The 24484-nt window shown below is 38.9% G+C and overlaps 1 protein-coding gene and 1 pseudogene across 4 annotated transcripts in view; one reads left to right on the forward strand and one right to left on the reverse strand.

Annotated features, from left to right (window-relative positions):
• Positions 1-24484, forward strand: part of EGF (epidermal growth factor) — a 92142-nt gene that overhangs the window by 40065 nt on the left and 27593 nt on the right. For 2 of the 4 annotated variants that reach the window (XM_024741944.1, XM_024741945.1), the window contains exons 6-15: positions 1075-1200; positions 2258-2380; positions 7318-7440; positions 8943-9068; positions 10170-10306; positions 13299-13447; positions 17728-17832; positions 19076-19299; positions 22774-22941; positions 23644-23793. In XM_024741944.1, coding sequence (XP_024597712.1) covers positions 1075-1200; positions 2258-2380; positions 7318-7440; positions 8943-9068; positions 10170-10306; positions 13299-13447; positions 17728-17832; positions 19076-19299; positions 22774-22941; positions 23644-23793 — 1431 coding nt within the window. The remainder of the gene's footprint in view (positions 1-1074; positions 1201-2257; positions 2381-7317; positions 7441-8942; positions 9069-10169; positions 10307-13298; positions 13448-17727; positions 17833-19075; positions 19300-22773; positions 22942-23643; positions 23794-24484) is intronic. The other 2 variants (XM_024741948.1, XM_024741949.1) reach the window with 2 other exon arrangements.
• Positions 2471-4140, reverse strand: LOC112397684 (60S ribosomal protein L30-like; annotated as a pseudogene).

Genomic DNA, 24484 nt, shown 5'->3' on the forward strand with positions numbered 1-24484 from the left:
AAGTAGACAGAGACCAGAGAAACAGACCTGCATGGGGGACGGTCTCAGCCTCGTGCACTACTGTGCTCAGGCTCTCGCCGGCTTGTTTCTTGTGTCTTTCACGGCAAGGCTGTGTTTTTAGTGGGCTCCTCCCCTTACTCACAGGCTCTCACTGATCTCAGCTATGCCAGGTCTCCTGGTGCCTGACCCCGGTCCTCTTCCCCTGCCGTCACCTATTGCCAGAGCTCTGGCCTCCATAACTACATGCACCTTGAGAGCTGCCCTCAAATTCAAGCTTACCTCTGTATTTCCAGAGCATTTCACAAAGTCATTATTAAAATTGGCAAAACTGAGAAGGAACAAAATTCGAACAGGGATATATGTGTTACTAGTTTAGCCCTTGACTCTGGCTTTGAAAACCAAAGGTACCAAGTTGGCCATTTGTTGTTCAATGTATTATTTGGCTAATTTAATCCAAGCACCTACCTTACTGAGCAGATTTTACTATTTGCCCTGGGCTATTTTGTCACACGTGGAATGCCGGCAGCAATAAACTCAGAAACTTGGGGATAAGACAAATGGCAGTGGTATATACTGTCTGAAAGAAGTTGTTCTTTACATAATGATCCTAAAAACAGATAAATATATAGATCTGACCTATAAATATTATACTTAAGAAGAGATGTTCTTCATTTTGCAGCCTTTTCTGCTTCTTAAACAGATATTTCACTTTCAGCATTTGTTTATTGCCTTATTTATTTTTTAAATAAATAAATACTTTTGATAAAAGCAGGTCCAAAAGAAAAAGCTATTAAGTTGTGCTTAGTGTTCGTAACCCAAGGAACGACATCGCCAGGTAATTAGGACGTCCTATCCCGAGAGCTACTGTAGGAGAGGTACAACTAGAGAAATAAATGGGCTTCGGAATGCTGAGTGATTTGGGCTAATGTTCGACCCTAGAGCAGTGCCACCTCCGTGAGGCAACACCCCTGCTGATGTCACGGGAAGATTAGAGTTCTTGGGAGCCATGAGGGGATCATGCACTGCCCCTGTCAAAACACACCTCCACTCCAAATTAACCGCCTTCTCTTTTAGATCAGAAACTCTGCAAACTGAGGAAAGGTAACTGCAGAAGCAGCATGTGTGGGCAAGAGCCTAAGTCCCATGTGTGCATGTGTGCGGAGGGATATGCTTTAAGCCAAGATGGAAAGAACTGTGAAGGTAATGTGTGGTGAGCGAACACAGCCCACCTGGGCCAGTGGCTGGTCTTCAGTGGGCAATCCAGAACCTCCATGTGGAACCAATTTCAAGTTTCCTCCTTTTTTCCCCCAGAAAAGCAATTTTATTTTTTCCCCAATTTTAAGCCCTTGTAACACTTTCAGGTCTCCTTTATATCTTGTGTTCCCAGATCAGATACTTTCAGAGGCTACTCAGGGATTGATATAAGGCAGGGATTCTCTGAGTGGACTCTACGGAATTCTGTGGGTTTGACGGTGTGCAAAATGTCAGTATTGTCAGATTTTTTAGGGGAGTAGTTCCGTAGCTCTCATAAGATCCTCAAAGGGTATGTGACTCCCACATCTCATCCCATAACTGTTTGGTAGGAATCTTGAGAAACTGCACCTTGGCTGGTTATCTTGGGCTCGTCCTATTGTGAGACTCCAGGCCCGATGTACTTAACCCAAGGAGAAATGCCATGTCCTTTCTCCTGGGACGTCCAGTGAGTTACCGATGAAAAGAATCCAATGGCTGCAACGTACATTGAGTGGAATTAGTTGGGGTGAGACTTCAGGTAAACGTGGCATCTGCCTGTTAACTGCAGTTCCCTGCTTACATGGGACCAGTGGGTGAGAGCCATAGCATAGAACAGTGATCTGGAAGCTAGGGAATGCTCCCATATTCAGGTGAAGGCCTCCTGTCAGCATTGAGAAAGTGAAGAGCAAAGCAGGGGAATGTCCTGCCCTTGTCAAGAACTTTCTAGGGTCCTTGCCTTAAATGGCTATACCTTTTCAGGGGAAATAGTACTACTTTATCCCAGGAGTAATTTTAATATGAAAATCTGTATTTGAAAGTATAAACTGTGACAGTTTAAGCCATGGCTTTCATGATAATTGAACTAATTTCTTTCATTCTTTGTTAGAGTAGCAAAAACAGTCTTGCCGTGGTCAGTTACAGAAGATCGAGGTGTGAGATACCCTACTTTTTGCTGACTTATTAGTGATACTACAATTTATTTTCAAAAAAACCATCTGACTGTTTTACTGTTGTTATGGTGTAGATGTCAACGAGTGTGCCTTTTGGAATCATGGCTGTACTCTTGGGTGTGAAAACATCCCTGGATCCTATTATTGCACATGCCCTGTAGGATTTGTTCTGCTTCCTGATGGGAAACGGTGTCACCGTAAGTCACAACAAGTATTTATTGCATTATTTCCTCCATTTTCACTGATGTTTCTAAGGTGGCTATGATCTGGGTTGGTGGTCCTCGATCAATAGCAGGCATCAGGAGTACTTTGGAGTTTTATTTTGGTTTGTTTTTTAAAATGCGAATGACCAGACTCTATCCCAGACCTGTTAAATCAAAACCTCCAACAAGCACGTATTTATATATTTTACTGTTTATTTATCCATATTTCATTATATTTCATTATATATCTCTGAAAGGTAAGCATGTAAAAAACATAATCATGATACACTATTACATCTAAAAAACTAGCTCGAATTCCCTAATATCTAATACCCAGTCAGTTTTCAGGTATAACCACGATACCGTTATCACAACTAAAAAAATTAACAATAATTCCCTAATAACATCAAATATCTAGTCAGTTTTCAAATTATCTTAAAAAGTTTTCAACAGTTGATTTGTTTGACTAGGTATCCAAACAAGCTCCATGTGTTATACTGATATTAGCTGATACCTCTCTCTCTTAACCTACAGATTCCCTCTCCTCTTTTGTTCCCCTTGCAAGTAGTTGCTGAAGAAACTGTTTTTTTCCTGCAGAGTTTCTCACACTCTGGATTTTACTGAACACACTTCTAAGATGTCCCTGTCCTTCTCAAACTTGTAGTTAGATCTGCAGGCTTGATCAGATTAGGCTTTGAAATTTTGACAATAATACTTCATTGGTATGCTTATACTTCCATCAGGAGACACATAACATCTGGTTGTTTCTCCCTCTGTCATCCATTCTAAAGTTCCCCAATGGTCTTCTTCTTTTTTAAAAAAACAAACTCCGGACAGTCTTACCGAAGAAAAAATATGCACGATTTACTTTTCACCAGTCCATTCTGGCATTCTTCTAATGCTGTCAGAATCACCTGGGTCAATATTAGCCAGTGTGCATGTTACTGACCCTTTCCAGTCAGTCCTCACAAGGGTCCTCCTGCCCGGCATCGCTAGTGCCAATAGGACGAGACCGAGTTTGGTTCAGAAGCAAAGGAAAGCTTTATTACTGGACCAGAGATTGGAGAGATGTGAGCTCACCTCCATAGTACCCGCTCCCCTGACAGGCCGTGGGCAGGGCTGCTTTATAGGGTTCTCCACAGCTGGGAGGGGGCGGAGTTCCCCTTGGGCACACACAAGCGCACTGCTCAGGCTCCAGCTCGCAGTGCTGGGTGCAGGGTCTCTGCACACGGCTGTCGCTGCCATGTTGAATCGAGGTGTCGAGCACAGTGCTTCTGCATACAGCCCGCTGAGCTGCAGTAACAGGTGCAGCAGTTCTGCGCTGGGAACTCTGATCCCATGTGTTAGACGCAAGGCCTCTGCACACGGCCCCCTACGTGCAACTGAAACGAGACTAAGCCCAAAGAAGAGGTTAGACCTTATCACCTAGATTCCATCTTATTTTTCCCCGAGGACCCTAGTGGGCTTTGCCAGTGACCTACATACTCTAGTATTTTCCACATGCTTTGCCCAATTCAATATTATTGCCACTGTAGTGGTGGCCACCAGTTTGGGCCAACATGGTGTAGTACTCTATTTCAGATTTCCACAGGGCTGGGCATTTGTTGGTGAGGATGACCAGTTTCTCTTTGCCTTGTCTGAACATTTCCAGAATCTGCTTGTACCTGCAGCACTTACTTTCCACTTTCTATAATGAGTTGGAGCGTAGAGTTCATCAGGCCCAGCAACTTTTTCGTCTTCTTTTCGGCCACCATTTTTCTGCCTTAGGGTGGGACTGCCCCCAACCAAGAGCAGCTGCCAAGACTGCTGGGAGCAAGAAAGAGCCCGGTCATCTTTCAGGGAATGGTTGTAGTGGCCATTAACACTCATTTCCTAGATTCATTATTTCATCGGGGGATTTGAATGATGATATCTAGTTCTAATATTTCTTTTTAATCATGAATTGTAATACCTTTATAAAAAGAATGTTCTCTCATTAACTATTTGGTGACTTCAAGATACAATTCTTACAGTTAAGGCAGTATAAATGATGAATTGTTTTCTCTTTGTTTACTTATATTTAGGATAATGGGTTGGTTCTTTAACACCTTCCAAAGGTGGCCAATGGGGTTTTTTAATTTTATTTTTTATTGAAGTATAGTTGATTTGTAATATCACATTAGTTTCAAGTATACAGCAAAGTGATTCAGTTATACACATATATATGTATATATCTATATTCTTTTTTTAAAATTCTTTTCCATTGTAGTTTGTTGGGTATTGAGATATTGAATATAACTCTCTGTGCTTGTTGTTTATTTTATATATGGTAGTGTGCATCTGTTAATTCCATATTATGTCAAATAGAAGTGGTGAAAGGTAGGCATCCTTGTCTTGTTCCAGATTTTAATGGGAAGGCTTTCAGCTTTTCACCATTGAGTATTATATTGGCTGTGGGTTTGTCATAAATGGCTTTTATTATATTGAGATATATTCCTTCTGTACCCACTTTGGAAAGAGTTTTTATCATAAATGGATGTTGAATTTTATCAAATGCTATCTCTGCATCTATCGAGATGATCATGTAGTTTTTGTCCTTTCTTTTGTTGATGTGGTGTATCATATTGATCAATTTGCATATGTTGAACCATCCTCGTGACCCTGGAATGAATCCAACGTGATCATGATGTATGATCCTTTCTATGTGCTTTTGCATCTGGTTTGCTAATATTTTCTTGAGCATTTTGCATCTATATTCATTAAAGATATTGGCCTGTAATGTGTCTGTCTGGTTTTGGCATCAGCGTGATGGTGACTTCAGTGACTTTGGGAGATTTGTTTTTTGTAAGTATTATTATGAACTCTTGGAGTTTTAACATTTTTTATATGTTTCAATCCATTGCAGTTGTTATTCTTACCAATGAGCAAGTTGTCTCCTCTTTGGCTGGTGGGAGAATCTTCAAATGGGTTCCAGACCCCAGTAGTCTTTGATAGTTTTCTCTTACCTGGTAGGACATATTTTCCAGGGTTGTCTTGTACATTCCATGTTCTAGACCTAGAATCAGCAATCTCTCAAGGCCACTGCTTCCTTTTTATGAGAAATTGTATTTAGAAAACATAACCTGCTTCAAAGTCAGTTATTGTTTTGAGTGTTTTAGGGCATCAGAGTTAGGAAAACACTTTTTAAAAAGAGAAATACATTATGAGTTTATATGAATATTCTCAATTCAAATTTAGGATTACATACTCAGATACCTTCTTATAGGTTTCTTATTGAATCTACCAACATAGCTAAGTAGAAACGAATGTTTAAAATCATGTGGGAATTCCTTGGGGTCTAGTGGTTAGGACTTGGTGCTCTCACTGCCAGGGGCCAGGTTTCAATCCCTCGTCAGTGAACTAAGATTCCACAAGCCACGCAGTGCGGCCAAAAAAGAAAAAAAGAAAATCTCATGTATATTGTCTAGTACTGCTTCACAGATGATGGAGAATATGTCAGTCTGGATGTTATATGTGCTTGTGAAACAAGGCACAGAAAAATGGATGGATGGTAATGAAGTTCTTGGAAATTACTCACTACCTTTGTGACTGTTTATGGAATTTGCCCTTCTTCTAATACCATGTGGTTTATCTGTGAGCATATATACTCAAGTGCATGATGTTAATATGTTAGAGTCCATTATGTGCCAAGTAGGACACACATAATCTCACTCGATTGTCAAAACTGCTAGAACTTCTATGGTATATATTTTACATTTTAATATTTGATTTACTTGGAATTTATTTTGATGTGTGGTATATGGTAGGGATTTAGCTTTTCCCTGAAAGCATTACTCATTTATTTCTCTACCATTTAGTGGATGACACATGCTCAATGATATAAAATACCTTTATCACATACTATATTCTTATGTGTACTTGAGTCTTTTCTAAAATGAGCTTTCCAATCTTTCCTATAACTGTATTTCATTTATAAGGTATATTCTGAAAAACTTATAATAATACCTGCTTTAATACTATCAGGGAATATTTTGATGCAAAAACAATCCACGTAAGTTTACACAAAATAATTTTCAAGTAAAAAAAATGCTTTCACAATAACTATCTTCCATTGAAATAAATCTTCATTTTTTTAAGGTAATGATATAAACTGGAGACTTGTTCTTTGAAAATAATATCTTAATTTAAAAAGTTAAAGAAACTGTAAAATGTTGTGCTTGATATAAACCTTGACATTTAGACTGGGGCAATCTGAATTCTATCTATAGCTGTCCAGAATCATAAGCAAATGAGTTACCAGATATCTACAAAGTTCCTGACAAACCAAACCATTGAGAAACTGTTTGGTAGATAAGTAAATTTGTTAGTTAAGTGCAAAACTGTTAATTTCATTTGAAATTGTGACAAAATAAATTTTACAAATTGCAAAAAAATAAAATGAACTTTCTGTCTGGTTCTATTGATATTATCCTCTTGGTCTATTCCTGTACTCATTACCCACTGTTTTAATTATTGCATCTTTGTGATATATTTTGTTATTTGTTTAGAGCCTCTCATTCCCTTCTTACACCTAACCATAGTTACACAATGTTTTTAGTTTTCTTACACATGTAATTTGTTTTCCAGATGAACTTGAGAATCATTTGCCCAAGTTCCATTTAAAATATTTTGGAATTTTAATGACTAATAACTTAAACAGTATTAATTGTCAGAGAAGAAACTTTGAGGAAACTAGAGTCATTTTCCAAAATTAGAAGTTCTTCTTTAATTTGTTTTAGATTTGAAACTTTTTCTTTATTTTTATATCTCTATTACCACAGCAATTCATAAATGTTCAATCTTTATTTAACTTATTCTTTTCAGGATATCATTTTTTTTGTTAGCAACTGAATTTACCAAATTTCCACAAATCTGATTTAACACTAATCTTGACCTTATTTTTCATTAATTAGAATTAATTTCCTGCCCAAGCAATGTGTCTGAATGCAGTCATGATTGTGTTCTGACATCAGATGGTCCCATATGTTTCTGTCCTGAAGGCTCAGTGCTTGAGACAGATGGGAAAACCTGTAGTGGTAAGTTTATCTACCTATTGTTTGTTTGAGTACCAAAATGTTCATTGCAGCTCTATTTACAATAGCCCGGAGATGGAAACAACCTAAGTGCCCATCATCGGATGAATGGATAAAGAAGATGTGGCACATATATACAATGGAATATTACTCAGCCATAAAAAGAAACAAAATTGAGCTATTTGTAATGAGGTGGATAGACCTAGAGTCTGTCATACAGAGTCAAGTAAGTCAGAAAGAAAAAGACAAATACCGTATGCTAACACATATATATGGAATTTAAGAAAAAAAAATGTCATGAAGATCCTAGGGGTAAGACAGGAATAAATACACGGACCTACTGGAGAACAGACTTGAGGATATGGGGAGGGGGAAGGGTGAGCTGTGACAGGGTGAGAGAGAGTCATGGACATATACACACTACCAAACGTAAGGTAGATAGCTAGTGGGAAGCAGCCGCATGGCACAGGGATATCGGCTCAGTGCTTTGTGACCACCTGGAGGGGTGGGATAGGGAGGGTGGGAGGGAGGGAGACGCAAGAGGGAAGAGATGTGGGAACATATGTATATGTATAACTGATTCACTTTGTTATAAAGCAGAAACTAACACACCATTGTAAAGCAATTATACCCCAATAAAGGTGTTAAAAAAAGAAAACATTCATTTTCTAACTGACACCTAAAAATCCATCTACTGACAAAGGAGAATAGATTTTCCAACATTACACATTGAAAGATATTTACATAATGGATTAACATATGGATTTAAATAATTTTTGTGTTTTGTTTTTGGATAGCATAGTGTAGTGGTTATGAGCAAGAGCTTTGAAGCTAGACAGCCCTGAGATAGCATTACCAGTTACTAGCAGTGTAGTTTTGAACTAGTTACTTGCCCTCTTTTGGTCTCAGTTTCCTCATCTGTAGGGGTTAATGATACCTGCCTCTTGGATTTGTGACCAGCATTAAACAAGGTGGTGGATGTGGAGCGTTTAGCCTGTTCCTTGCACCTATGAATACCTCCCTACTTTTATCTTCATAGAGACTTAAACATATAGAGTGAAGGCTATAACTCAAAATTAGCAAAGAGTTATGTGTGACATTTTTTTAAATAAAAAGAGCAAAAGAAGTCAAGAGACCAAGAATGTGAGAGAGAAAAAAATATATTAATCACTCGGAAGAATTAGACCAGCTGCCAAACTCATCAAAATGCACTTTTTATTCCAGCCAGCTGCCAGTGTGCTTGTTCACAAATTCAGTGATAGAACAAGAAGACAAGGGTCATTGGGATGTGAAGGATTAACACTGAAGATGTCAGGTTATAGGGAAGTAGAGTATGGTGACATTTCCCTCCTAATCTCTGAAAAATAAGCTTGATTGTGACAGTATGAATGATTGTGGAAATGGTTTTAAAAAGCAACATATATTTGGTTCACCTTAATATTTTGATGAAAACATGATATTTTTTTAATACCATAGCATCATTACCAAGGAATTGTTTTTTGTAGGTTGTTCATCTCCCGATAATGGTGGATGTAGCCAGCTCTGCACCCCTCTTAGCCCAGTATCCTGGGAATGTGGCTGCATTCCGGGCTATGACCTACAACTGGACAAAAAGAGCTGTACAGCCTCAGGTTAGTGCTGTGAACATTTGAAAGTGTGTCTCTGCAAAAAAGATTATGTGAAAAACAACATTTTATTTAGAAAGTGTTAAATTGCTTTTGGCTTCTGCATAGAAAGTCTGATTTTTTAATTTTTGGAAATGGAAAACAAATCACATTATAAATATAAATGACATAAATTAATATTATATAAATAATAATTCTGTGTTTGAGGAACATTTTGAAGTGAATTAGCGTTAAGCAAAGATTTACTATAACATCAGGTATGGCATTCCAGTATATGTGAAAGTCATAACCAGAATAGTCTTAAAACACTTTATAGTTAAGGGGCATTTAATAAATATTTGTTGATTGATTTGATTTTTATCTCTCTGGTGAATGTAATAATCATAATACTTGGACAAGTTCTGTCCTTTTCATGACAAAATTTAATATGAAGTTGTGTGCTTCGACTATTTTTTCATCTTCTGATATTACATCTCATGTCCTTCAACAGCCTTGGAAATCCTAGATTTATGCCAAATTGATTTAATCTCTCCTGAGGTTCATTATGCCTGTAATCTGGGATAACATAATGATGAGCCTACGGAGCTTGCCTTAGACCCCAGTACTCTTAACTTCTCAGGGCCTTAGTTAATATAGCATAATCTGAGCTCTGAAAATTATCAGGGGTCTAGTTATTAACTCACATAATCATACCTCCATTTTAAAACTGTCCAGACCAGAGAAGGGTATTTTTTTGGACATGAATTAATACAGTCTGCTAATATTAATGTTTCAATATGTGTGAATCAAGGAGATTACACAGCATAAGACTTACATCATTTAGTTAAGATGTTTGTTACTTAATACTGTCTCTCTCTATAAGTAATTTGCATTTTAAAAGCAGACACCTAGACAGAGAGGAAACCAGTGATGAAATTCTGGCCGTATGTCACCTCATGGAAAAGGAAGTCTTCTTGCCTCTCTTAACCTACACCGTACTGGTGGGAAATTAAGAAACAAGTACTGCAGAAATTAAGGAAGAGGGTACAATGAACGGGAAGGGTCAGAAGTGCCTTTTGGGTTTCAAGGCATATTTTAAATGCAACCATATTTAAATTTCGTTATTAGGACCACCACCATTTTTGCTGTTTGCCAATTCTCAAGATATTCGACACATGCATTTTGATGGAACAGATTATGGAACCCTGCTCAGCCAGCAGATAGGAATGGTTTTTGCCCTAGATCATGACCCTGTGGAGAATAAGGTATGGTTTTGCTGCTTGGACAGGTGTGGCTGTGCTTTAAGGACAGAGTAGAGGATTTTATCCTAACAGATGACCTGGATTACTTGAAAATCCTCTGCTAAGCTCAGAGCAATTAGGCCAAGAAAAATTTAAATGTAGATATTAAAACATCACTTGAGAAAGTTTTAAGGATGTTTCTGTTATCATAACCCTACCCTGTTCCTTGCTGTGATTCAGCCATTTTATTGGGGATAATTTGAACAGAATCTGAAGTTTAGTTTCCTCTTTGGAAATGAGAATAGGAAGCTAGCACAGTGCCATACACACAGGAAGAGCACCACAAATAGGTTTTTATTTATTTGTGTTTTGGGAGAAATAGGAGGTTGAGGTGCAGCATAGGAAGTATGGATTACTAATTTGCATTTAATACATGTCATTAAGGGAGGAAATTCAGTGACCTCCTAAACATGAAAACCAAGAAACATAAGTTTTACAGCTCATGTGTGAATGGCAGTCTAACACACCATTATTTATATAATTTTACATGAAGTTTTTTTTGTATAAACATTAGAATTTCTAAATTATCAACCCAATCAGCTGACCATTTGGTCTTTAATTTCTTGTTATCTTTATGCTAGGTTAGAATGTGCTTGAAATGATATGTTACAGTAACTTCTGGGGATTAATCAGCCAATAATTATGAAGTCACATAGTTATTAATCTCCCTCCATAATGATTTAGTTGTTACTAGATGGTGCATTAATTCCTAGAATTTTAAAACTTGTGCTTTTGTTTCTTCCTGATTTGAAGCATTCTGGTAAGTGGCCAAAAGAGAAAGAGTGAAGCAAATTGATTCTGTGTTTAATTGGTCTGGATTGATAGCCAAATATAACTACTTTTGCAAATAGAAGTTTTGTAATTAAATACTAGCAAACAATTCTTTTTTTTTTCTATGAACTGAATCTATTTGACTCCATAGAAGAATTATATTAACAGGAAAGAATTAATAGAATCAGTTCAAGATTCTTTTATTGCCAAATTAGTTTTTTCCCACACAGTCAGTATTTTTTACAACTAGGTGAATAAGGAAACCTAAAATGAACTTTAAGTCATGTGGCTTATTCATGGTTTTTCATTTCTCTGGTCAGTGTTCTCATTTTCTTGCTTCTCAAACTGTGGTCCTTAGACCAGTGACATCAACATGACCTGGAGCGTGTTAGAACTGCAGATTCTCAGGCTCCACTGCGACCACTGAATCAGAATCTGCATTTTAACGAGATTCCCAGGTGATTCATGTACACATTTGAGTTTGAGAAGCAGTGCACTAGCAGAGTATTTTTTAATATAAGAAGTGCCCATTTTTGTATTATGGAATAGAACCTTTTCTAGAGAGATGATAATCCTTTATTTAATTACCATTTTATGAATATTCTCATTATTGATGATAGGTTTATGTACATATATGTACTCACAGTTAATATTCCACATATGCTGTCATTAAATTGTCAGCTAACCCATAGCAATTTTTTATTCTTGTACCTGTTCGATAGTCTGCATACTAGACTGAAAAAGAACTTTGCATCTTCAAGGTATGTTCTGTTGGACAAAATCTGTTAATTAAAATGAAATTATCTACAGCTAGAGATGAAAGGAACTTTAGCAAATACCTAGTCTGACTTTGTCATTTTTATAGCTGAGAAAATTGAGATTAAATGACTTAACCATGTACACTGTTATTGGGAATGTAAGTTGGTGCAGCCACTGTGGAAAACGGTATGGAGGGTTCTCAATAAACTAAAAATAAACCCAGCAATATAACCCAGCAGTTCCACTCCTGGGTATATATCAGAAAAAAACAAAAACACTAATTCAAAAAGATACCCCATGTTCATAGCAGAATTAGCTACAATTTCCAAGAAATGGAAGCAACCTAAGTATCCATCAGCAGATGAATGGATAAAGAAGATGTGGTACCTACACACACACACAAACACACATATACACACAATGGAATACTACTCAGCCATAAAAAAAGAGTGAAATTTTGCCATTTGAAGTAAGATGGATGGACTTGGAGGGTATTATACTCAGTGAAATAAGCCAGACAGAAGAAGACAAATACTGTATGTTATCACTTATATGTGTAATCCAAAAAATACAACAAACTAGTGAATATAAAAAGAAAGAAGCAGACTCACAGATATAGAGAACAAACTAGTAGTTACCAGTAGGGAGAAGGAAGTGGGGAGGGGCAATATAGGTGGAGGGGATTAAGAGGTACAAACTATTATGTAAAAAATAAGCTACAAGGATATATTGTACAACACAGGGAATATAGCCAGTATTTTACAATAACTATAAATGGAACATAAACTTTAAAAATTGTGAATCACTATATTATATACCTTAACTTATATAATATTGTACATCAACTACACTTCAATTTTAAAATAAATAAAAAAAAAAATAAAAATGATTTAACCAAGGCAATCAAACAAATAAGTGTCAAAACTGGGAGAGGAAGCTGTGTCTCCTGACTTGCAGCGAAGTGGAATCCTGTGGATCAAGCAGTAGAAGTTAAAGCTCAGCTTGCAGACCCCATTAAACTGCTCATCTTTGTTCCCTTTCAGGCTGTAGAAGCCGTTAGAGTTCAAGTATGATGGCTTTGTTATTGACCAATGATCAAAGATAAGCAAATTACCCATAGCAATAGAAATATGTGCCAGGCAGAAGGCTAAGAACTTATATATATATATAACTAATGCGCTTCATAATATCATCCCCATTTTACCAATGAGGAAACTGAGCCTCTGAGACACTGATAAACTTGCTTAAGTTTACACATATCCGGGAAGCAACTGAGGTGGAGTTCAGTTCCAGGTGTGTCTATCTCCAACGCCCAGCTCTTAACTATTGTACTGTATAATATAAAGATTTACTAACCTCATTTGTATATATACCACATTAAGCTTTTAAATAAATCAAGCTGAAATGCCTGTGTTCTCTTTTGTAGATATACTTTGCCCATACAGCCCTAAAGTGGATAGAGAGAGCAAATATGGATGGTTCCCAGCGAGAAAGGCTTATTGAGGAAGAAGTAGGTGTGCCAGAAGGTCTTGCTGTAGACTGGATTGGCCGTAAATTCTATTGGACAGACAGACGGTAGGTTTCCTCTTTCAGTTTTAAGCCACATGGGAGGGGAGTGATTGGATAGGTAATACAGCTGGCTTCATCCTCCACTTTGAACACAGGAAAATATTGCTGGGCACCTGACTGGGATCGGAGGAAAGATGCCCCCAGTGCTGTCCACAGTCCCTCAACCCCCTCCCCACCACCAAACAGGACATTCCTCCTTTTAATCAAGACTGTATCTTTCATCAAGGTCTGTATGCATGGGCAAGTTTTGAGGACCAAGAAAACAGCATGTGTTTTTGCATTTCAGGCTATTGGTTGTAATCAGGGAAACACAAAACCTGTCTGGATATAATCAACAAGCATTCTCTGAGCATCTGCTGTGCATCAGGCTCTCTCCTAGGTAGCATGGGAGATACACAGGAGCCTGAGAAGAACTCCATGTTTCCAGTCACCTTACGGTTTAGCCAGGGAGATAAGACACATGTACACAGGGAAAACTAATACAAATGCTTGGTCTAAGTCTCAGTACAAGAAATATCATAAGGTCATGCATAAATAATTGCCAAATGAAGGATGGATACTCCCAGAGGGGGCTCTGGAAGGGGCTTCAGGGATCAACTTCCCCTTCATTTTACAGGTGGGGAAACGAAGGCTCAGAAAGGCTAAGTGATTTATTCAAGGTCGCACAACATTTAAATGACAAGTCTTTCTAGAACCCACATGTTGGCTCTCAGGGTGGGAGAGATGGCCTGTTTCCCTCTGATGGGCAACAACAGGACCAGAGAGAAGTTGTGGTGTGTCTGTCCTCTGGGCACACTGCTCTTGGGGCTGCAGGAAGCACCACTGCACTTGGTGTGTATGTGTGTGTGTTTGTGTGTGTGTGTGCGCGTGTGTGGCCTTGTCAGCCCCAGGAATGGGGTAGGAGAAGGGGGAAGAAGGAAGTGGCTGCATCCCTTGTGTGTGCTGATGAGAGCCCACTTCCTGCTTCTGAGCAAGAAGGAGCCAGCCACGGAGTACGTCATAGAAGAAGGTTAGAGATTCCATGCTTTGGGATACTCTCTCAGAGTAACTTAGAGCTATGGCGTGACCTGGTGGCCAACCCAAACCTCTGACAGCTCTGCAACCTTGTTAAAGTAAAAGAAGAGAGAATTAACTAGAGTTTCACCTCTGAAATCAGTGGTCCCAACATAGAAGAAGAAGTCCCAGGGAGTGGATTTATATGCTTCAGGGTAGGCTTTCTAGGTCCCAGAAAATCTCTTCTGGTCTGGATAACCCATGGGAGACAAACAGGCTTTTAAACATGAGCCAGATGCATGATGTGTTGCCCAGTTATCAATAATATGGCATTTCTATAACCAGAGTGAGTATATTTTAAATAATTCATTCAATCATTTGTTCATTCATTTAACCATACCTTCATTCCATTCCTTTATCCTTTGGGTATTTTTTTTTTTTTTTTTTTTTTTGAAGGTGGACACTCAACCACTGCGCCACCAGGGAAGCCCATATCCTTTGGGTATTTATTCATTTATTGAATAACTGAAATGCACCAGACACTGCACTAAGAGCTTTATATCCATATTGACTCCCCAAAAGGTAAGTCTTCTTATCCCCAATTTAAAGATTAAAAAATTGAGAATCAAAGAGGTAAAATAACTTTCCTGAGGTCAAGCAGCCAGCAAGTACTGGATCTGGAATTTGAACTCAAGGATGACCATTTCCGAAGCTTGTGTTTTTGATAATCATAGTACGTACTGCCCTCTACAACAAGGGTCAGTTAAATGTCCTCGACCCAGTGTCACGTAACAAATGAAAGTCAACTTCAGTCATAACAATGCTAAAAATATTAATAATGGCCTTCTCTGTTTTGAACCTACTTAAAAGGACATTTAAAATATTAGCTGCGCATAATAACAGAGCTTGTACACGGCTGTTTTAGGAAACGTTGATTAGGACAGCAGATGTCTGGCACTTTGGGCCCCTCTAAGCATGCCGGGTCTCCTCATATTTCCCACATTTGCACGGCACCTCTAATTTTATGTGTTTGATTAATAGCACCATAGTACCTACTGCTGAGGCAATGCCTACAGGAGATAGACAGGCACCACCGTATCCTGGAGGATCAGACCTCAAATTCTCTAGCTCATTGACTTGAGTAATAACGAGCCCTTCTCATGTTCTCGGCAGCTGCTAAGAGAAAACCTTTAATTTGTCTGGAAATGAGAGGTTTATAGTTTGAAAACCTTAATATTAGCTAGAAATTGGATTTAAATAACTGGGATTCCAAGCTTGTGATATTAGATTATATAGTAACTCTGAACCAAGTAAAAGAACCAGAATGGATGCTTACAGTTTACATTGGCTTAGGAAAAGACAGATTCAGATTAACATCTGACTGTAGGAAGGAAGCAGATTGATCATTCCACTGGCAGTGCTAGTATTTAGTATTAAGGAATCCTGATTCGCAAAGTCAAATGCCTAGTAAAAAGCATCAAGAGGGAAACAGTGTATCTGTTTGCTCATCCTTTTGAGGTAACAAAAACTACCATGAGGTAAAAAATCACTCTTCTGGGGTTCTGGATGGACAACTCTTGCCCTGGAAATAGGGTGGGTTTAGAGGATCCCAGGGGTGGCACTGAGACCAATTAGATAACAAATATGAAGAGAAAGATACTCCACTAGATTAAGGGTTATGCTTGAACTCACGTGAACCCAAATGTCCGCCCTTGTCTTTGCTGTCTCATGACCAACCCCGGAGTTCAAGATGTGCTTTGTGGCTGAGTCAAATAGAAGTGTGTTATTGGGTGACCCCCTTGGGGAGCTTTCAGAGTAAATTCCAGCAATCCTGCCCGAGACAGCTCCAGAGTCAGGAGCTTATGTCGGTCTCAATTCTCATCACCTTACTCCTGCTCAGAACAGTAAGAATTTAGAGATGATGTAACAATGAGATCAGAACTGACAGTTTTATTTCCCCTGGTCACAAACAAGTGGCTTCAGAATTCCTTCCCTCAAGGGAACAGGCACAGTGACAGTTGTGACTGAGTGAATTTGACACATTGAGTTCAAAAATACCTTCCACTTCATCTGGGAATAAAATTATCTTTTAAAAGTGGCGCTGTAGTATAAATGATTTCAAATTATCCACTGCCCTGAGTTGGTAGTTTGCAAAGTGTATTTGGCCCAGCCCAGGCCCTGAGCCAATTTTACCTTTATCTCCCTCCTGCATATGGCCCATGAGGAAGAATAGATCAAGCCCCGGCCCCCCGTCTAGAAAGGGCACTTGAACAAGCCACCTGCAGCAGGTCTCCTGAGTGTTTTGTAGCACAGGGTGGAGGGACTGGTCTTGCTCTGTGTTTCTGGGCAGGTGGCACGAGGTGGAGAAGGGAGGTTTTTTTTTTTTTTTTTTTTTTTTTTTTTGGTACGTGGGCCTCTCACTGTTGTGGCCTCTCCTGTTGTGGAGCACAGGCTCTGGACGCGCAGGCACAGCGGCCATGGCTCACGGGCCCACGAACCCGTATCCCCTGCATCGGCAGGCGGACTCTCAACCACTGCGCCACCAGAGAAGCCCAGGGAGGTTCTTTTTAATCTCCTCTGTTGTGGTCCTGCCTGCTCAGGGAACATGCTGGGGCTCATCCAGTGCTTAGGTCAATCCCTGACACACACTAGGTGCTGAGGAAGTGTCTATTTGATCATCAAGATTTGTTTGACAAATAAATGGAAAAATTAGAAAGCAAGAATTTTCTCCCCTGCCAGATTCCAAAGAGTTATTATTATTTTTTAATGTAAAGAGTAGCAAAGAGTATTTCAGTACTCTCATTTGGCTTAGAATCAGATGGAAGAAAATTAAAGCCAACGTAAGTCTTCTCCTACTGTCCTTGTGTTGGTTGTCTCTCTGGCCCTTCGAGGTCTACTCTCCTTCCTCCCTGTGATCTGTGAACACCAGGCGGAGGCTTTTATTGGTTCCACCAGGAGCTGGGAGGTTGTGAAGAGAAGGGGATGGTGGCATTTGTACTTCCTGGCTTTATCCCTGCCAGGCCACTGACACAGAACCCTCTTACCTTACCCTTTCACGGTGTGTTTTAATTGCTTGGGATAAATATTGGGAAACTAATTTAAACACTGTGTTAAAAAAAAAACACTAGGCTTTGCGTAAGTGGTACTCCTGACGCGTGTGTATCCGTGTGCACACCTGTGATGGGGAGTTTCGAATGCCTATTTTGCTTTTCAGTAAGCAACAGGGAAACAAGTATTTTTGTTTAAAAAGTAAAGTTGATATAACAAGCCCCTTTATATTACATGCATTTTAGGAAATCTCTCATTGAAGGGAGTGATTTAAATGGGAAATATCGTGAAATAATCATTAAGGAGGACATCTCTCAGCCACGAGGACTTGCTGTTCATCCAATGGCCAAGTAAGTATTTGTGAAAATAAGGCCCTTTCTGTGGAGGTCATAGGACAGTTTATGTTTGATGTGCTAGTGTCCAAAATTCGTCGTAAGACCTCAGGTGGTCAGTGGAATCAGAAACCAAGAAAATCCATGAGATTTGTTCAAATGTTCAGAAATGGTATGGCTAGCATAACTTCCTCGTCCTTTTAATGTCTTTTGATTTGTTTTTCCTATAGAAAAGTTTATTGTTTCGATACCCTTTCATTTTAAGCAAATTCAATTTCTTTTTGAAAAGAAGTGGGCTGTAATTCATTCATCAATGAGGCATAAGCCCCTTACACTATGTACTTTCTTTAAAAACTATACTGTTTCTTGAGAGAGGATGATATTTAGATTGCGTGGCTTATGAATTCTATTTAGAAAAATCATGAGTTCCAGTGATAGGTCATTTCTAGATTTAGGGAAGAGGAAAGAGAAATCGTGAAATATTAGGAGGCTCTATGTTGTTAATTGTGAACTAGTGACAAATGTTGGTTTAAGTTAGAGAATTAAGGAGAATAATTCCTTCCTAGTTAAAAATCAAGGATAAAAGCTCATACTATTTTATTTATAATGCAAATTTTATGATGGTCTGTGGGAAATGATAAACTGGTAGAAATAGATAATTAATTTGGAGCCAGCCACATGATTCAAACAATGAGAACGTAACCATCTCTAAACAAGCCAGTGAAAAGATACTGAACCATATTGAGTTCAAAAAATGTGCCTCAGCACCTGCTTTCCAGAACTGAAAATTGACCAAGTTAACTGAGTACATAGTGTAAAACAGGATAATAGATAAATATGCTCTTCCCTTTACGTTCTAATTTTACGTATACGGCAAGTTTTACATATGCATAGCAGAGGGACAGGCTAGCAAGATTCCATTGCCTTTTGTAGCATGAAACGCTGATTTAAGAACATGCGCTCAAACACCTTTGATTAGTAATATACTACAAGTTTCTAAACTAACAATTCCTTTTTTATCCAATCATCTGAGCCTTAATTCAGCATTTTCTGTCCAAGTTGTTGTACATAGAGAAGGTAATTTTTTGCTTTTGAAAATTATGTGTCCAATATTCAGTGCTATACTTTCTCTTTCTGTATTCCTGGGTGTACCACTTTAGTTTATCCTAAAGTGACTTACATTGATGTTTTTAATAATGAAAGAATAAAAGAAGTGTTTTTCCTTGCAAGTTTTATTTGTTGTATGCTTTCTTGATTAAAGGAGATTATTCTGGACTGAGATGGGGATGAATCCACGAATTGAAAGCTCTTCCCTTCAAGGCATTGGCCGACTGGTTATAGCTAGCTCGGATCTGGTCTGGCCCAGTGGAATAACAATTGATTACTTAACTGACAAGTTGTATTGGTGCGATGCCAAGCAGTCTGTGATTGAAATGTCCAATCTGGATGGTTCAAAACGCCAAAGACTTGCCCAGAACGATGTAGGTGAGGCTTTGGAATGGGTGATTTCTTCAACTTGATTGAGTGTTGATGAGTGTTAAATACAAAATGTGTTTACACACACACACACACATACACACACACACACACACTCACTCACCACCCCCCCACACACACACCCTTAAACATATGGTGAGAAAGGAATACAGACAGACTAACAGATTTCTCCAGAGATGTATGAGCTACAAAGATTACTTTAACATTGGAATATTGGATAAAAAATAGCGATGCATAATCATTTCTCTCTGCCAAGATTTCTTAAAATCAGAATGAAAATATTAACCATTTTAAAACTTCTTTAAGAATAAGAACTTGTTCAGCGACTACCATTTCTTATGTTTCCTCAAATGTCATTTTCACAAGTGATAGTATCACCTTTAGCCATTCATGTGCAAAGGTTAATACAGTTTTCCCTCCTACTATATTTTCAGATTTTGCATGGGGTGTCATGTATTTTCATAAAGAGTTTTGAAACACTGTAGCCTATGCTAACTGTTACAAGAGAAGTACAAACTGTTAGGACATTATATAGCAGTAGGAGATTCATTTTGACTCAGGGAATCTGCAGAGACAGTATTTGAACTGGGCCATGTGGTAAATAGAAGGTGATAAAACACTATCATTTGAGATAAACCTGCAAAAATTGGTCTTTGTATGTTAGTACTCCAGGATATGTTAACTGAAATTAATTCTGAACGTACTAGGGAGCCATTGCATATTCTTAAGCAGGAAATGTATCTGCTAATATTGGAGTATCAGGATAACCACATAGGTAACAGTATAAGTGTTGGATTGGAATGTGGAGAGAAGGAAATGAGTTAGGAGGTTATGATAATTGTTCAGTCAACAGTTAATAAAGGCCTGAGCTAGAAGATTGCCATTTAAAAAGTAGAATGGAGGGTTAGAATATTACAAAAATCACTGTGAATGAAAAACCAAGAGGATTTGGTAACAGATTGGATGTCGAAATGAAAGCCAGGGTGATGTTAGAGATGCTTTGGGAATTTAGAAACTGGTTGGTTGGGAAGATGAAAAACATGGTCTCTCTTTTTTAGGAAGAAGCTAACAAACTAATAATCCATGTAAGGTATTTATTTTGCCCTTTCTCTTTGGTAATGAACTTCTAGATTTGTATTATACATTAAATAGATCAAGATAAATATAATTAAAAATTTTACATACTTCCAAGCTTCTTTAAAAATTGACATACTTCACAATAAATTATAAGCTTGTGTACAATTGTAGACTTTTATCATCCATGTACCATTATAGGAAGTGGAAATACAGTGGAGAGTAAAACAATTATGGTTCCTGTGAAGTTATGGAGTCAGTAGGGGAGACGTACATTGTTAAAAAATACATCTCCCAAATAAATGTAAAGTTATAGCTTTGATATTTGGAGGTATAAAGGGATTTGGAAATTCCTAACTAGAATGTAAAGACAACATATCCTAAACCAAAAAAAGCATAGGAGATATTTTGTAAATAATTTGTATTGCTATAATCTGTAACTAATGCAACTTCCTATTAGATACAAATACAAATAATCTGGTATGTGTACATCTAAATAACCATTCCCACCATTACAGTGCCATCTACTGGTAGTTCAACTGTGGCTCTCCTGTAAACAAAAAATAAGGAAGATTATATCTAGTGTGGGGTTTGTGTTGAAAAACAATAGCTAACTCTGACACATACTACAACATAGATGAACCCTGAGGACGTTTTGCTAAATGAAATATGGCAGTCACAGAAGACCAATATTGTATGATTCTACTTACTTAGGGTATCTAGAATAGGCACACTTATAGAAACAGAAAGTAGTATGGTATTTGCCAGGGCCTAGGGGGAGGGGGAAACAGGAAGTTGTTTAATGGGTATAGATTTTCAGTTTTGCAAGATGAAAAAATTTCTGGAAATTGTTTGCACAGCAATGTGAATGTATTTAACATTACTGAAACTGTGGGTTAAGTCTTAGGCTTAGATGGTAAATTTTGTATTATGCGTTTTTTTATCACAACAAACAAAACAAAACAATAACTATATAGGAAATTCCCTTCCTGCCTTTATGGCTTTAATTTGGGACAAAGGCTAGAGACCCAAATGAATCTTAATGGCCCTGGTCAATAATGATGGCTGGAGATTCATTACACCGGGAAAAATCGTTTGAGTTTGCTGCCAGTAGAGGGAGACATTCACCCTAATCCACCAAATCCATTTTTCATTAGCAAAAAGACTGGCCTGGGGAATGTGACTGGATGTGATAAAAGCTTCCAAACCTAGGGGTCCTTAGCTTTGGCCTCTAACCACTTGAGATAGTATATTAAAACATTTCCCAGCTTACTAAATACTGGAATATCTTATCAGAGCAGTTTCAGTGGCATGGAGAGGTGGGTTTAGTTGAGGTAGGATCAGAAGAGGCCACTTAGGGGTTGATTGGAGCCATGAAAATGGAAGCAGCAGATAATAAATAACTTCCAAAAAAACTTGTCTGAGAAGGGAAGGAAAGAGACAAAAAGAATTTAGAGGGGTCAAGGGGATGAGGGAATTAAGATAGGAGAGACCTGAACATATTAATCGGCTAAGGGAAAGAAGCTGGTAAGATGAAGAGAATAGAAGAGAATTAATGTAAATGAAAGGAGTAATTGACAGAACAAGGTCCTAGAGAAGGCAGGAGCACAGTCAATGGACTAATTTTAGTTAAGAGGAGAGATAGGAAAGGAAATGTATTGGTGGAGATGGGAATTTGAGGAGGCTGTTATTCAATTACCTTAGATTTTTTTAAATGTTGTAAAAATCTCAATTTACAGCAACCTGTAAATTTAGTCTACTACTTATTACTGCCATTCAAAAGACAAGGAACCTAAGACAAAGATGGGTAAAATAACTTACCCAGTCAAGTTGTTTAGTCTATAAATAGTGACAGAATCACTGAACATGGAAACATTCCTGCCCTGGTCGCCTTCTTTTTTTTTTTTTTGCGGTACGCGGGCCTCTCACTGTTGTGGCCTCTCCCATTGCGGAGCACAGGCTCCACAGCCATGGCTCACTGGGCCCAGCCACTCCACAGCATGTGGGATCCTCCTGGACCGGGGCACGAACCCGTGTCCCCTGCATCAGCAGGCGGACTCTCAACCACTGAGCCACCAGGGAAGCTCTGGTCTCCTTCTTATTGGTGGTATTATGTCAGTCACCCACATTCTCCCACTCTCTGAATGCTCGATGACCATGGGCTTTGCTAGGACTTCATACCACCAGGCTCCCATTCTAAGAAGAGATTCCCTCATCATGTGGATTCTCCTTGATGTAGGTGGCTCAAGGAAGTGGCTCATACATTGCTTAGCAGCTGTATTAAGAATTGACTTAGTATAGGAATTGGGTATATGTTTCAGGCCTTGTCCTTTTAAAAATATTCATGGCAAAGACAAGATGTTTATAATGGATCTCAACTGCTTCCAGGTCACCCATTTGCTGTGGCTGTGTTTGAGGATCATTTGTGGTTCTCTGATTGGGCTATGCCATCGGTAATAAGGGTGAACAAGAGGACTGGCAAAAATAGGGTACGTCTCCGAGGCAGCATGCTGAAGCCCTCATCACTGGTTGTAGTTCATCCATTGGCAAAACCAGGTACACTGGACACAGTCTTTCTTTGACTGGCATCTGCAACTATTTTAATTGTTTGACGGCAGGGAAGGGGGTGTGTGTTGCACTTCTCACTAATTTGGATAGATGTTAAGATCTCCTGAGATTTGGATTTCGTTTAAACTAAGATAGTCTGGTAATAAGTTTGGGCTTTATCCCTCCAACCTCAACTTTTCTTCTCCTGAGTAGCTTTTACTTATTTGCTTCTTTTCAAAGACTTTTGGGTTAAAGACACTAAGGGCAGGGGCAGGGATGGGTGGGGGGAGCGATTTAGAAACCCGCAGTGGAAGCTTCTGCCTACACTGGGCTTTTCCCCACCTCCTGAGAATGCAAGTGAGTGAGCTTCAGCCGGGAGTAGGTAAGCAGATGGAAAAGCCACTTAGTTTCCCACAATAACTCTTCTTTCTGAATCACCCTTTGTCAGTCTGACTAGATTATAAGTCAGGAAATAGGAGTCCTATCTTCCCAAATAGCTTCTTGAACAAAGGTACTGGCTAAACTCAATACTCCTAAGGTAATCACATTCTGAGCTTATCTTAGAACCAGTGGCTCTTTATAGGAACTCTTCTGAAATAGCTCTTGATATAAACAGCTCCATTTAGATAGTTTCTTTCTCCTAAAGCTGTACACTGATTTTACACCTTTTCATCTCCAAGCCCATCTGTGAATGTACCTCCTCTCTGCTAGGAGCAGATGCCTGCTTACATCAAAACGGAGGCTGTGAACATATTTGCGAAGAGAGGTTTGGAACTGCTCAGTGTTTGTGTCGTGAAGGTTTTGTTAAAGCTCCAGATGGAAAAACGTGTCTGGCTCTGAATGGCCATCAGATATTGGCAGGTAATATGATAAACTATGTGGCCAAATTGTCTTACTTTAGCTCAGGAATATTGTCCTACATTGATTTTTATGCTTGTGCTAATTTTTAATATTTTGTATTCTTAAAAGCCCCCTTGCTTTTAGCGATGCCAAGCTGTCTTCCACACCCCCCCCACCGATGAGTTTGGCCTCCTCATTACAAACTAAATTTAATTGACTTCTTCTAGCTGTAAAATTAATGAACAAAAGATAATATTCCAAGTCTTAAGTTCCAGTGCTCCAGGCCCCTATTTTTGGTGGAGTAGCCCATCCTTGGAAATAAATGCCAGTATTTTACCAATTCAGGGAAGGTTCAAAGACATTTTGTTTAGAAGTTTTATGGCCTCGATTTTAGAGGTAGTCATATATAAACCCCCTGCCACATGACTGTCTTTATATGAAAAGCAGAGTCCTTTGTAATAAATAAGTTTAGGATACCAAACAGGTGTAGGGAATCCAGCTCGACAAGGCTCGTGATCCACGTTTTTAAAAACTAAACGTAGGGCTTCCCTGGTGGCCCAGTGGTTGAGAGTCTGCCTGCCGATGCAGGGGACACGGGTTCATGCCCCGGTCCGGGAGGATCCCACATGCCGCGGAGCAGCTGGGCCCGTGGGCCATGGCCGCTGAGCCTGCGTGTCCGGAGCCTGTGCTCTGCAATGGGAGATGCCACAGC

Source organism: Neophocaena asiaeorientalis, unplaced genomic scaffold (assembly GCF_003031525.2).
Source record: "Neophocaena asiaeorientalis asiaeorientalis breed wild unplaced genomic scaffold, Neophocaena_asiaeorientalis_V1.1 scaffold534, whole genome shotgun sequence".
Taxonomy (NCBI): Eukaryota; Metazoa; Chordata; class Mammalia; order Artiodactyla; family Phocoenidae; genus Neophocaena; species Neophocaena asiaeorientalis.